The sequence below is a fragment of the Suricata suricatta genome, chromosome 2 (assembly GCF_006229205.1).
Source record: "Suricata suricatta isolate VVHF042 chromosome 2, meerkat_22Aug2017_6uvM2_HiC, whole genome shotgun sequence".
In the NCBI taxonomy this organism is placed as follows: Eukaryota; Metazoa; Chordata; class Mammalia; order Carnivora; family Herpestidae; genus Suricata; species Suricata suricatta.
In genome coordinates this window covers 160,270,760-160,286,248 of record NC_043701.1, presented here as the reverse complement: position 1 = coordinate 160,286,248, position 15,489 = coordinate 160,270,760, and the positions used below count along the sequence as shown (strand labels likewise).

Here is a 15,489-nt window from a genome sequence, read left to right as displayed (position 1 = left end):
AGGTGAATTTAGAGTACCTAGAAGGCAAGTTGGAGTCTCTTGATGGTGAGGAGTTAATGAAGATCAAGGACAATATTAATTGCTTATTTCAACACTGTATCCAGGCTCTGGGAGAGGAACATCCAATTCGAGTTGTCAATGCACTGCAGGTATATAGCTGGGAGACTGGGGAGGTCCTGTTTTATAGGGGAAAGGAATTGTAACACATCTGCTGGGACCTGAGGAACCTAAAGTTGTCCTTAGGTATGAAGTTCCCCCCCTTTAAATAATAAACATCTATGCCATGTTTGTTAAGCCATGTTCCTAGTTAAACAAATTGACATTTATACTAGTCATCTTGTTCATCGTGTAACTTGATCTAATGCCAAGGCAGATTGACAGAATTCTTGATCATTTGAAGAAAAGAAGTGATAGAAGGGAAACTATTAGGTAGGGATAGTCAATCTATAACAAAAATCAGAAGAGATTAAAAAAATTTTTTTTTTAGAGGGAGATTGTGAGCATGCGGGGAGAGAAGGGTGGGGGGAGTAAGGGGGGGGGAGAGAGAGAGAGAGAGAGAGAGCAAGAGAGAGAATTTTAAGCAGGCTCCACACTCAACACAGCCTGATGTGGGGCTTGACCCCACGACCCTGGAATCCCAACCTGAGCTGAAATCAAGAGTCAGACACTCAACCGACTAAGCCACCCAGGTGCCCTCAGAAGAGATTCTTAAAACAGTATTTCTCACTAGATCAAGAGTTTTTAATTTAGGGTTTCAGAAGGTCCTTGACTCCCTGAAGTTATATGTATTATTTTAGGTGTATGTGGATATTTTTTCTGAAGAGAGAGCTTTCGTCAAGTTCGTAACTCAGAAAACATTAAGAATCATTGTTCTTAATGCTAAGTCACATGATCATGGGGAAGATTCACTGAATACTTTTTTCTTGAATGACTGTTATGAGCTAAGTATTGGAATGATAGGGATACATTACAGGTTTCTTGAGAGCAAAGACTTTGTTAGTTTCATTCCATACTTCGTTCCTAGTGTATAGGAATTGTGTATACAGTGCCTGGCAAGTAGTCAGGACTGTAGAAGTAAATTTTTATTGAATGAATGATGGGCAAAATTTCTAAAGTTTATAGTCCAGTAACTCCAGTGCATCTTAGATCAGGCTGAGTAGCGAGGGCAGTGATTGACAAGCTTAGAATATGAAGAATCCATGATAACATAAAGGATTTTATTGGAACTTTTGATAGTATTTTTTTGTTTTAGAGAGAGAGAGCACAGGTGGAGGAAAGAGGCAGAGTGAGAGAAAGAGAATCTTAAGCAGGCTCCATACTAAGTGCAGAGCCTGATGTGGGGCTCACTTCCATGACCCTGGGATCATGACCTGAGCTGAAGACAAGAGTTGGACGCTCAACCGACTGAGCCACCCGGGTGCCCCTGGAACTTTTGATAGGTTGAGTTTAAGTTTCTAACTTCCTAGTTGGGCAAATCACTTTGTGAACTCTAGTTTTCTTATTTGTAGATTGTAGAAATTAACTATTGAGCTGATGTCCCAGAAAGAAGGAGCATGTTTATCCTGTAGTTGTGTTAACCTTTGGCACAGTAAATTCTGCATTTTGGGTATTGCAGTTGTAGGGGCTCACTGAAAGCTGAAATGAAAGTTGGAAATTTTACTTCCTATAATTACAGTGGCTCACTATGCAAGCATGAGTGGTAAACTGTTTTCAGTTCAGGGAAGTAAATTGACAGTCACTTGGTAATCCATAAAAAATATAGTACATTATTAAAATGGCTGATACTTGTTGAGCTTTAACAAAGTTTCAGACACTATTCTTGGAGCATTAATAAAGTTCCAGGGACTATTCCAAGTGCTTTACAGTGGAAATCCCTATGAGATGAGTGCTGTTATTGTCATTCCCATTTTATGGATGAAAAAACTGAGGTCCTGAAAAGTTAACTGACTTGTCCAGGTTTACACAGCTAGTCAGTAGTGAATGGGGATTCTAATAAATTTAAGATATTTTGTCATGTTTATTTATTTATTTTGAGCAAGCGAGAGAGAGAGAGAGAGAGAGAGAGAGAGAGGGAGGGAGAGAGGGAGAGAGAGAGAGAGACACGCGGGGGAGTGGCAGAGAGAGAGGGAGAGAATCCCAAGCAGGTTCCACACTGTCAGTGCAGAGTTCAGCTTGGGGCTCGATCTCATTAACTGCGAGTTCATGACCTGAGCCGAAATGAAGGGCCAGTTGCTCAACTGACTGAGCCACCCAGGCACCCCATGAATTTAAGATTTGAAGCAATTGGTTGTTGTCATATGGACCCAAATAACTTTTGTAGTTATTAAAAAATACTAAGAATTATAAACTAAAAGGTAAATACTGTAATGAATTTCAAATAAAGAAAAAATTCCACCAATCCCATGACTCAAGCTCAAGAACTGTTTTTTATGTTTGAATTCACCTCCCAGTCTTTGCAATGCAGTTTTCGAAAAGAGCATGGCTAAAAAACAACCAAAAAGAGGATGAGCACAGTTTTAATTGCCGTTCCTCTTGTAATGTCTGGATTTTGCCCATCGTAAGACTCAGCCAGTTTTGAAGCTTAGAGCGATAGAGCATTGGAACGTTAGCTGCGTGAGGAGGAGGCTCTGAGGTGGCACCGCGAGGCGACAGGTCCAGCGCCCTTCACGTTCCGAGACTCCTTTTCTACAAAAGAATTCTTTCTCTCATCTCTGCAGACCTTGTGTGCACTCATTCGAGGAGTCCATCAAAAGAATAAGTCTACCTCTGGGTTTGACATCATCAACATGCTGATGGGCTTTGACAAGGCAGAGCTGTGCATGAAGGTGAGGCAGAGTTGTAGGTGGGCTTGTGGACGGCTGCTCCTGACAGCTGTGCGCGGAGGCCAGCTGCGGACAGTTGATGGACCAGCAGCTTTACGCTCAGGTGGATTTAAATGGTTGAGCATGTTCTTGAATTTGGATATTTTTGTTTTACAGATGTGTTTATTTGAATAGAGGAAAATTTTAAATTCAAATTTGAAGTATCCTTCCCCTGCAGGATAAAGGATGAGCGGTTTATTTTATGATTTATATCCTGTGCTCGTACATTCTTCAAAACACTTATGAACCCAAATAAAAAATATATAAAATATAAACTATTTTCCAAAGTTACTATACGATTTTACATTTCCATCAGGAGTGTATAAGTGTCCAGTTTTTCCACATCGTTGTTGACAATTGTTTTTGTCTCTCTTTTATATGTATATATGTTTTTGGAGAAATATCTATTTAAATCCTTCACCCATTTCTAGATTGAGTTATTTGTTTTTTATTGTTGAGTTGTAAGAGTTCTTTATATATTTTGGATATAAGTCCCTTATCTGACTTGTGATGTTTGACACTATCTTGAATGAATGTTGTTTATAATATGAACTTTGAAGAACTAGTCTTCTGTCATTCACTAAATGTGAAATAATCTATGTGACAAAGAATCCTTATAGTCATGAGGTTATTTTTTACATGTTATGAATTTACAGTTATAACTCCATGAAGACTTAGTACTTGGGGTCAGTGTTCCAAGCCTGTACAGCTCCTATGTATATATCACGGTAAAATCCCAGATCTCTCTCTCATCCTCGTAGTTCTCACTATTGTCTATATGATCCTGGTTCCTAAGTCTCTGTTGTTAGCCTTAACATGCCCTCATGAGGCTCACAGTTGTATATTCTGTAAGCAGTTGCTGAATTTACCCACTCACACATCCCGAACGTACCCCCTGCTTGACGTCTACAAAATGGAACTCCTTGTTTTCCCTTCTTCTCTTCCTCATTCATTCCCTGTTAGAATGGGCTCACATGTTGTCTTAGTCACCCAAGCCCAGAGCTGGAGTCATCCTTGACTCTTCCCTTCATCTTTCATATCCAGATGATCACCATGTTCAGCTGATTTTGCTTCCGTTCATGTTTCTCATTCTGTCTTTCCTTTTCCCTCCCCTACTGCCAGTGTTCCCGTCATCTCTCACCTGAACTATTTCAGTGGTGTGTTCATTCATTCTTGTGACAAATGTTGGTTAGGCTCTGATGCGCCAGGCACAGGGGATACATAGGCAAATAAGACATGGCAACTTCCTCAGAAAATTGCTAGATTGTCCTCATTCGTGTCCCTCCCTTCAGGCTTACCATCTTTAAATCTGCCATCCACGCTGATACCACAGTGATGTATCTTACACTCACATCTCTATTGCTTAAAACCCTTCATTAGTTTCCCATCAATATCAGAATAAAGACCAAACTCCCTGGTTAGCATTGTATAGCTTTCGTGGCCTGTTTCCTCTTTATTTCTCCAGTCTCTCTCACCATCGTGCCTCACTCTGGACTTCCAGAATAATAAGCTGCTTGTATTCCAACTCCACACCCAGGGCTGTTTCATTCCTCATGTGTCTTTGATCACGCTATTGCCTGTCTAGAATTCTTTTCCTCCTCAAGTTTTAATTAACTCCTACTGATTTTTCAAAATATAACACACCCCTTAGGAGTCCTGGAATAGGTGACTTCTGAGCTAATTCTGCTTCTCCATGTATATTTCTGTCGTAGTAACTGTTAAAACTGATTGTTTTTCTCTTCTGGTAGACTAAAAATGCCTTGAGAGCAAAGGTCATTATCTATTTTTTGTCTTGAATCCTTTGAAAGCACAATATTTAGCATATAGTAGACCTTCACTCTATATTTGTTGAATTGAAGTAGCTTATTTTGAACCTTCACTCGAGTTTCCAGCATGCTAAATCCTGCTCAGTCATTCTCCTCATTCATTTAATGTAAAATATTTCTTTTCTTTTCTTGTTTCTTCTGTTGTAGTGTGTGAGGGTTCAACCTTTTGATTACATTGGGTCTGCCAGCTGGTTGTTAGTACAAGTGGTAGACTCCAGTCACATATCTAGAAGAATGGATGAAGGTGGAAACACTAGTTTTGTTGGATAGTGTATACAGTCGGTGATGGCCCGTAGTGAGATTGTCTCTTTGTTGTTTGTTCAGTGTGCATGCATCAAATGATATACTTTATCAAAGAGTGAAACTTATCTATAGTTATTTGACCATTTTTAATCATATTTAACCACTTATTTTTTCTCAATTGAACTAATGTAATTGAATTAGTTTATTATTGTTTTTAATTTATTATTTACCACTATTAGCCTTTAAAAATTTACTTCATTCTATTAAAAAAAATTTTTTTTAATGTTTATTATTTTTGAGAGAGAGAGAGAGGCAGTGTGCAAGGAGGAGAGAGGCAGAGAGGGAGACACACAATCCGAAGTAGGTTCCAGGCTCCGAGCTGTCAGCCTAGAGCCCCACACAGGGCTCAAACCCATGAACTGTGAGATCATGACCTGAGCCAAAGTCAGATATTTAACTGCTGAGCCACTCAGGCGCCCCTACTTCATTCTATTCTAAAAGTTTACATGAGAATGGCAGGCTGCAAACATTCATTGGGTAAAGTAGTGGATTCTTTATTATTCTGTGCAGTTGTTCTAAAGCATTTTCCCCCAAATAGCTACACTTTGAAGGCTTTTCTTTGTCAAATGTTGCAAGGCCTCGACCTAAAAGAGTGATATGGTTGTTGAATGTCGTATACATTACCCTGTGTGACACAATCCCAGAGTTGTACAGAGACACAGTAGAAATGTTATTTGGTATGTTTTAATACTTAATGGATCTCTTTCTCAGAACTTGATGGAGAGTTTGGATTCATTGCTTTGTGCAGAAGGTTCTGAAAGTCTGAAGAGTTTATGTCTGAAACTTCTCCTTTGCTTAGTGACCGTAAGTGACCCATCTGTATGTTTCTCTATCAAGGCTATCTTTGACAGTAGGGGCAGGCTTATGTGAATGCTTGAGCCTAAAGTTAGAAAGGAAAAGAGGGAAAAAAAATTCTCTGCTGGGGTATCACATCACTTCATTGCGTGTGAATGTGTAGAAGGAAGTTAGTGGAATGGGCTTTCACTCCTGTTTTAAAGGCATTTTTAGCCTTCAGGATACATGGTATTTCTCACTTTAGAGGTACCACCCCTGGAGAATTCTTGTCTTCTGAATTGTCAGATTTGCCCTTCTCATTAGGTCTCATTTGGAAACAGTTTTTGTGATTCTGAATAGTTATTTGTTCTGATTTTGACATAACTGGAAGCTGGCCTGTACCTTCTACTGGGAGGAGAGTGGGGTGTTGTTCATTTACTTGAAGTAATTCCTTTTCCCTGCCATCACTCAAAGTCTTCTGGATCATAAACTTCATTCTGTGTGTTTGGGGAAGGAAACCCCCCAAAAACTGAAGTAAATGCTTTGAGTGAGGGTGTAAGAGAAACAAGTTCAGAGATTTGGGAAATTTTAATTTGCTAATTTCTTACCCTTCTAGTGTCTGACGATTCAGGCTCTGGCAGCCTCAGAGGTGCCTACTGAAAGTCAACTAAGTATCTAGTAGAATGTTTTAACATTTCTGATTCTCTTAGATAGGGGGGAGGAGCGATACTTGAGATAGCAGAGTGCCTCAGTAGAGGCCATTTTTTCTTTTTAAATTTTTATTTATCTTGGGAGAGAGAGAGAGAAAACCAACGCTGGAGGGCAGAAAGGGCAGAAAGAGGTGGGGACAGAGGATCTGACATGGGCTCTGTGCTGACAGCAGCGAGCGACATGGAGCTTGAACCTGAGCCAAAGTCGGATGCTTAACCGACTGAGCCACCTAGATACTGCTAAAAAGCCTTTTATTGTATTTAGGTGACAGATAACATCAGCCAGAACACTATCCTAGAGTATGTAATGATCAACAGCATATTTGAAGCAATTTTACAGGTAGGTCATTGCCCCCATCACCTCTTTCTCTTTTGGGTAAACCACCTTCTCAGGTCTTTTCTGTTAGCATTCCTAGGAGCTAGCAGTTGGCACTCATGCGTTTCTGGTTGGTGTTACAGATACTCTCCCACCCCCCAAGTCGCAGAGAGCATGGGTATGATGCTGTTGTCCTCTTGGCTTTGTTGGTGAATTACAGAAAATATGAGGTAAGTGGGCCCCTTAATGGACACTCATAATCTTTCTATAATCCTCCTGAATGTGGCCACTCCTAGAGGACTTTAACATGGAAGACATGTTCTTGGTAAATGGTATATAGATTAACTTTGATTCTAAAACTTTTCTATTAAATGCTTGGGGTAGAGGGTATAGCCATATAAGGGAACCCTGTGGTGTAACTTCTAATAAAGTGAGTAAATGTCCCTTAATGTAGTGGTTCCCAAACCTAGCTGATCATTGGAATCACCTAGGAACTTTTCAAAAAGAGGAAATTTCTGGGCTTTACTCTGGACACACTGAATCCAAATCTCTTGCAAGTTGGAACTGGGAATCTGTTGTTGTTGTTGTTGTTTTTGATTCTCCTATTGAGTATGATGACTAGCCAGGATTGGGAACCACTGACCTCAGGCATCTGTTTTGAAAGATTGGACTTTTGTATGTTGGATTTCCTTAATGCGGTCCACTTGTGTAAGTATCACCCATGGTCTGGAAACTCTTTCTGATTTTAATGGAGAATTGAAGACACAGCCTTATTCATGTCCGTTCTGGAGTTCTCTTTGTTCCTGAGTGAATCAAGCACAGATTTATAAGTTTTTGAGATGAAGAGCAGAACTCAGAGATTTGTATTTGATTTTATGCCTCTACTTGATTCTTTTCAAAAGGGAAAATACACAGAAAAGGAAGGGGGGCCCTCAAGGAAGACCAGGGGCCTCACTGGGGATTGCTCTGGAAGGATAGGGAGTATTTGGTACGGAATTCTGGACACTAGCGGTTGGATGCAGAATCTAGGAGCTGCACTGAGGTAACCTGACTTTCTTCACTTAGCAAGTAGCAGTGCTGTGAGAAATGAGCTAGCTGGAGGGAGGCTTTTCATTTGTGACCTTCTGGATCTTCAGTTAGTGATTTTCTTTTAAGAGTTATTTTATTTTAATTTTTAAAAAATGTTTATTTTTAATGCTTATTTATTTTTGAGAGACAGAGAAAGAGAGAGACAGACAGAGCATGAGTGGGAGAGGGGCAGAGGGAGAGGAAGACAGAATCTGAAGCAGGCTTCATGCTCTGAGGTGTCAGCACAGAGCGCACAGGGCTCAGACCCATGGACCTCTAAATCATGACCTAAGCCAAAGTTGGATGCTTAACTGACTAAGCCACCCAGGTGCCCCTTAACTGTTTGTTTACTTTTGAAAGAGTGTATGAGCAGGGGAGGTGCAGAGAGAAAGGGGGCAGAGGACCCAAAGTGGGCTCTGCCCTGGCAGCAGAGAGCCCACTGTGGGGCTTGAACCTGTGAACTGTGAGATCATGATCTGAGCTGAAGTTTGACACTCAACAGACTTAGCCACCAGGCACCCCAAGATTTTTTATTTTTTAATTAATTTTTAAAGCTTATTTATTTTTGAGAGAGAGAGCATGAGTGGAGGGGGCAGAGAGAAGGGGAGAGAGAATCCCAAGCTCTGACAGTGCAGAGCCCAATGCGGGGCTCTGTCTCATGAAGTGAGATCATGATGTGAGCCAAAATCAAGAGTTGGATGTTTAACTGACTAAGCCACCCAGGCACCCCTAAATTAATTATTTTTTAAAAATTTATTTGTTTGTTTGTTTATTTAAGAGAGAAAGGGAGTATATGTATGCGAGAAGGGGAGAGGGGCAGAGGGAGAGAGAATCTTAAGCAGGCTCTATGCTCAGTTCAGCACGGAGCCTGAGGTGGAGCTTGATCTCATGACTGGGAGATCATGACCTGAGCTGAAATGAAGAGTCGGACACTTAACTGACTGAGCCACCCAGGCACCCTTAGAATTTTTTATTTTTATGTAGTCTGTACCTGAATGTGGGGCTCAAACTCAAAACACTGAGATCAAGAGTCACATGCTTCATCAACTGAGCCAGCCATGTGTCCCCACTTAGTGATTTTTGAGATGGTTCCTAGTTAGGTCAAGAGTGATGGGGAACAAAATCTGGAGCTTATTCTTGTAAGGGGGAATATGGAAGAAGGGGAGGCGATGAGAAAGGAATACTTAAAGAGGAACTGGCATATGTGGAGCAGTGTGAAATACCAGAAATACCAGGAGTTAAAAAAAAATAAAAAAAATAAAGAAATCCCAGGAGTTGATTGCTTTAATTTTCTTGGAGTAACTTATAACTAGTGTGTAGAGCTACTAATAAATATGTAATTTATCACCAACACCTGTTTTACTGGTGATCTGGAGGGGTTGGCATGGTAGCCGTTTTGATCTCTGTCATGTGTAAAAGCCTCTGCTGCTTTATTACAATAGCTAGAAAAATAGCTGAGGGAAAATGCTGGAGACGGTTCATGAAAGTTGAGTTGTACTTGGAGGGAAGCGCCATCATCAGTAATGAGTATTTCCCTAACATTCTGCTGGATGCAGGCCTCTCTGAGGCAAGGGCTTTGTTTCTCTAAATGTGAACTGAACACTGGTTCAGCCCAGTAGGGCTCTTTGAAATGTCAGCCTGAAAAATTAGACATGGCCAAGGAACTAGGGAAGATCACATTTCTGGAGTGAGGTCTACATCTCTAGTCTGATAGAAGCCTCAGAAGAATTAGTATAGTAGGCAGGGGCAAGCTGGTGGGCATAATTTATCTGGGCTTTGCAGCTTTTTTTTTAAATTTTTTTTTATGTTCCTTATTTATTTTTGAGAGACAGAGAGAGACAGTGGGAATAGGGGAGGGTCAGAGAGAGAAGGAGACACAGAATGTGAAGCAGGCTCCAGGCTCTGAGCTAGCTGTCAGCACAGAGCCCAACGCGGGGCTCGAACCCACGAACTGTGAGATCATGACCTGAGCCGAAGCTGGACGCTTAACCAACTGAGCCACCCAGGCACCCCGCTTTGCAGCTTTTGATAGAAGTCACTCACTAGAAACCATTAAGGAGGCCTAGTGACCATGGAGCAGGAAGGTTTGTGACAGGCACATGAGGGATTCCAGATGCATATAGCAACACCAAAAGCTGGTAAAATTTTATGCAAACTAGTATGAGAGGGTGTGTGCAGGGTGAGAACAGGTTCCAGTTACCACCACAATCCAGCCCATGAAGGATGGGGAAAGTAACCTTTGATTAAGGTGCAGAGGGCTCCAGGGAGGCTGGGCGCCCACCTAAACACGGAGAAGACAGATAAAGTTGTCGGACTCAAGGAATGGAAGTGATGGAAAAGACGTCATGTAGTAAAAGTAAATAGTTCTCCTTCACCTGAAATAGTGCGTTCCGTTTTTGTTATTTCATCTAAGAGGGTAGGGGGCTCCCCCAACTGAAAAAAAAAAAAGCCAATGAAAAATGATGAGTATGGTTTAGATCAAATAAAGGCAGAACCCTATTAGAGTGATCCTGTGTAGGCTCACAGAGTTTGTAATTCAGTCTTGTGGATGAAAAGTAGATTGCCTTCAGTCTAAAGAATGTGACCAGAACAACAGGCATATAGTGTTAAGGAAAATCAGTATCTGGTAGAATAGAAATTTTCACAGCATTAAGATCCTGGCCTTCTAGGTTTGCCCAGTCTCCTGTAATGACGTGAGTCAGTCCCCAACTGGACATGAGGTTTCCCAGAAATTACCAACTTATTTATTGTCCAGTTGCAAATTGATCCTTCTCTTTTTCTTTTTTTTCTTAAAGAGTTTTCCTTCAAACATGATGAAAATGTTGAAGGAGCAAATATATAGCTACTGATCATTGAGCCCTCCCCATATGCCAGATACTATGCTAAGGATTTTACATTCAATTACATTTAATTTTTCCATTTAATTCATTCTTAAGTCTCATGGCAACCCTGAGAAAGAAAATTTTATCCCCATTTTACAGATGAGGAAGTTGAGCTTAAGTTAAGAAAGGTGCCTAACTTGTCACAATTAGTAAGTAGAGGAGCTAGAACTTAAACCCTTGCTTTTAGTCAGCTTCCCTTTTCCTCAGCTGCTAAAGATATGTTGTTCTTGGTAGTCAGATGATCTTTATTATTACCTAAAACAGTGGACTTTTAGATGGTGAGTGACAAGGACTTTTAAAGATTATGCCAAGAAACAGTGGCCTGCTCCTTCCAGTGTTCTCTTCATTGTGGCATCTCTAGGTCAGGCTCCTGCTGATTTCCTTTTTCGAGAACCCACTTGCATTGGACCTTGTCTGACATCTGTAGCATCAGCAGGATTTGATTGTTGGTTTTAGGAAGCAGTGTGGAGAGCCTTTCTCTTTCAGATCAAGTGACCAACGGAGTGGGTTTTACCTCCTTGGGTTGTGTTGTAGAAAACATTTGGGCTGTTAAGGAAGTAAAGCTGTCTCTTTTTCTATTCCCAGTTGACATTCAAAAGATACCCTCAGAACCTTGAGTAAATATGGTCTATGTGGGGGGTTTCCAAGTTTCTCAGTGATGAGTTTTCTTGGTTGCTGTAAACACTACCGATACTGTTCATTACTTCCCTTGGGTTAAAATTGGTGTCTGATCTAGATGACCTCTTTCCTTATATCCCATGTGTGGGACATTTTTAAGGTGAGCAGGTCATTGGTTCTCATCCCACTGGTAGGAGATGGCCCAACTGCTTAATGAGTTTAAATATATGTCCATTTCCATATGCCGCCCAGCTGAGATTGGGTCTGAAAAAACTCAAGAAATCTTCCAATGCTATAAGTGATGGGACAATCATTAAATCCCAGTGTTCTGACCAGATTGTAGTTTGGGTAATTACATCCTTTTTTTTTTCAGTTCCCCTGCAGTGTTATTTGGGTATCAGATCCATAAATGGCCTCACTGGCTGTTAAGCAGCTGCCACTTTCCACCCCCAAGGTGGCTTTGTTTTACGGGTGGGTGAATCAGTCCTTGCGTATAGTTTTTGGAATGGTTAGGGAGCCTTTGGGATGAGACTGTAAGTTAGCAACTTATAAATTTGTGCCTTATGGCAAAGAAGCTTTTATGTTCCCCCAAGACTGTTGTCCCTGTAGCCACAGATTGTTGGTAGGATAGGACAAAATGAGTTTTATGGAGTGTTCACTTCTTAGAAATAAATAAGATGGAAAGATGGAAAAAAGTGGCAGACACAGGCCTGGGCTGATCTAGTCTAGAGGAAAATGCAAGCAGAACAGAACTGGGGTATGTGCGCATGCGTGCGTGATGATTGCCCATGCACACTGAGAGATTTACTAGAAATGGGGGGAGTCGGTTGGCAGAATGGGTTGGATGTGGGTATTAGTAACATCAATACAGAGAGAGCCTTATAGAACCATTTTTGTTAAGACTAACTAATGGGTTCTTAACAAAGTCACACTCACCTTGAATCTCTTCTCTTGTTTAACAGTCTGTGAATCCTTATATTGTGAAGCTGTCTATCGTGGATGATGAGGCTACGCTCAATGTGAGTATCTAGATTCTTGTATATTGTTTTAAGTACCTATATTTGTTTAAGTACTTGATATTTAGAACAGAGAGCAGAGAGCTCTTGTGTTAATTTCATCTGGCTCTAAAGAGGGTATCAGTATTTTCTTTTAGAGCATCAGTGTGACTATTTTATTGTCTTTAATCTTCTCATCATGGAAGGAGGGTTTGAAGAGACGGTTGTTTGCTAATCATGATGAAATGGTTGGTTATATTTCATGTCGTAGTGTGCTGAGGTTGATGATCCTACAGAGCCAGTAAGTTACATTCCCAAGAATAAGAAGGCTTAGAAGATATAGCAAATCACCAAGATGTGTACTTTAGATATCTTACAATTTTGTATGTCAATTATATGTCAATAAAGATGAAATTTTAAAAAAAGACATAGCAAGGCTTAGATGACTAAATGATGGGAGATCCCAGGTCCCTTCTTGTAGAAGTAGCCAGATGGCATTTGCAGCCCAACCTGCTGAAGCCGAAGCGTGGAGGATGGTGTGTGTATCTGCTACATATGTCCTTGAAAGTTTGGGATCTACTATCTGCTCTCTGAGTAAGGGAGGAAGAAGATGACCAGGTGTCAGGCATATTGCCCTCTTCATTCTTCTAATTTCTCTTATGAAGAAAGCACACATGATTCATTCTGTGGCCTTAATTGATCTTTGTGTCATGTTTATTAGCAGGTTCTAAAGAGAAAATTGATAAGTCACTTTAACATTTACTGGATGCATCTTCCTATTACCTTCCTGTTTTCCTGTGGCCTGAGAGTGGCTTGTCTCTATGCACCTTCATTTAATGTGAGAATCATTGTCACTCTTACTGTGACTGTTTTAGAGAGCTTTTTGTTTGAAGATTCTATTGTCTTTTGAGGTGAAAATGATCCCAGTGAAATTGGCAGTGATCTGGGACCCCCCCACCACCCCCTGCCTTGTTACTCTATTAAGTAAATTTAAGATAGTTAGATCAGGAAAATCTGGACTCCCAGGACTGTAATTAGTATTTTCCCTGGCCTTGCATCACCACCAGCCCCTTATTTGACCTGTGCTATCCTTTTTCTTTCTAGGGAATGGGGCTTGTGATTGCTCAGGCTTTATCTGAGTATAACAGGTAAGTCTGCTGTTCCAGAAGGGAAGGGTCTAATTTACATTTGAATTGGTTGAGTAGAAGACAGGTTTGCTCCTGTGCTTAGATGAATTTCCCTTACCTATCCTAGAAGAGTATTCTTAGATTTAGCTTCTGGCAGACGTATTTGCTCTAAGCTCAGCTTGATGGCCTTAGCAGAGGTTGTTTCTTTTTTCTTCCTTTTTGAAAGTTTATTTATTTATTTTGAGAGACAAAGAACATGAGCAAGGAAGGGGCCGAACGGGAAAGAGAGAGAAGCCCAAGCAGGCTCCGCATTGTCAGTGCAGAGCCCGATGTGAGGCTCAAACTCACGAACCATGAGATCATGACCTGAGTTGAGACTAATAGTCAGACACTGACCTGAATGAGCCACCCAGGCGCCCCAGCAGGGTTGTTTCTAATACCAAGGGGAAAATAGCCACCAGGTTAGTGTCATCTTTTATTGACGCAGTCAGACACATTCTTTTGCAACCTTTGGTATTCTATTGCAGAGTATTTTGACTCCCTTTTCCAGCCACAAGCATGCGCTTCCATTTAGTCCAATGTCTCATACAAATCATTTTCTATGGAGAAAGGGTTGTGAAGCACCACTTTTTTTTGTACACTTAATAAATAAAAGGAGAAAACATACTGAATTAGCTCTAGTTTGATGGATGCTTCTTTTTCATCAGGAATCAACGGCAGCTTCCCAGAGTCTAGCTCTTTTCTGAGGGCTCTCTTCATTGATGCTTGCTTTCCCTCTGGCTTTGGATGAGGAAGGATCTGGTACTCAGTGAATGGAAACCAGAAGTGTTCCTAGTCCTGGCAAGGGCCAGGCAGTGTCTTTCTTGTTCCTCTCCAGGCTTTGCTCACACACAATTGGATGTGCAATTTCAAATCTGCCCCATCTCCACAAATAGTTTAGCTCACAGATTTCCCTCCTCTTCCTTCAAAAACAAACAAGATTTTCACTGTACAGCCTTAAAGTAATTTCACTGTTACACTTTTCAAGTAATAGTCTGTTTGGGAAATAAGTGGATCAGCCATATGTTAGAGCAGTTTCACACGTTTGCAGCTTGCCTTCTGAGTCTCTCCCAAAGTAGCCAGGCGTTCTGATACATGCTGCCTCAAGAGCAGAGGCATGCCTCTTAGCTTGCAGAGGGGACGGGAGGGGCTAGGTGGTCATAATGCTTTTGGTTTCTGGAGTCCTGAATTCAAAGAGTGCCCTGCCCTGATTACCTAGAGTGCCAAGGATGGAGACATACTTGATAAATAATACCAAAGTTGAATTTAGTTATTTTTGTACAGACAGTATAAAGACAAGGAAGAAGAACACCAGAGTGGCTTTTTCTCTGCTTTAACAAATATGGTAAGTCCGACTTGTTTTTTCTGTCCTGCTTAGGAATCTAAGAGGTCTGCGGGGGTAGATAGTTCAAATGTTTGAGGTGATGGCATGATGAGGGGAGAGAGGCTCAGAGCAGATTTTTGAATGTTTATTTATTTGAGAGAGACAGAGACAGAGAGCAAGCAAGGGGAGGGGCAGAGAGAGGGAGAGAGAATCTTAAGCAGGCTCTGAGCTGTTGCCCGATGCGGGGCATGAACCATGACATTGTGACCTTAGTGGAAATCAAGAGTTGGACGCTCAACCAACTGAGCCACCCAGGCGCCCCAAAGAACAGATACTTTTGAGAGCTGTATTTCTTTTATTGATTTCCAAATCCAAGTGAGATAGGGAAGGAGAGCTGTGATTGCTCTGGGACTGATTTTTTTTTCCAAATTAATTAATTCAGTTTTATAAAAGCTGGAAAAGGGTATACCTTAAGCCAGATGTTTGCTTCCTGAAGAGCTGGCTATGCTTGAGGACTGACCTAGAGAATATCAAACAGGAGAGTTTCGATCTGAGTCCAGCGCTGAGTGCTCCCTGGTTGTCTGCTGAGGCCACTTGATCCCTCATACGTGGTCCTGGAGTTGAGGGCTTGATGCAGTGGATTTGA

The 15,489-nt window shown here is 41.2% G+C and overlaps 1 protein-coding gene across 3 annotated transcripts in view; it reads left to right on the top strand.

Annotated features, from left to right (window-relative positions):
• Positions 1-15,489, top strand: part of ARMH3 (armadillo like helical domain containing 3) — a 170,878-nt gene that overhangs the window by 17,097 nt on the left and 138,292 nt on the right. For all 3 annotated transcript variants that reach the window (XM_029932439.1, XM_029932438.1, XM_029932440.1), the window contains exons 4-11: positions 3-149; positions 2,718-2,825; positions 5,702-5,794; positions 6,740-6,814; positions 6,934-7,020; positions 12,321-12,377; positions 13,458-13,501; positions 14,804-14,864. In XM_029932439.1, coding sequence (XP_029788299.1) covers positions 3-149; positions 2,718-2,825; positions 5,702-5,794; positions 6,740-6,814; positions 6,934-7,020; positions 12,321-12,377; positions 13,458-13,501; positions 14,804-14,864 — 672 coding nt within the window. The remainder of the gene's footprint in view (positions 1-2; positions 150-2,717; positions 2,826-5,701; positions 5,795-6,739; positions 6,815-6,933; positions 7,021-12,320; positions 12,378-13,457; positions 13,502-14,803; positions 14,865-15,489) is intronic.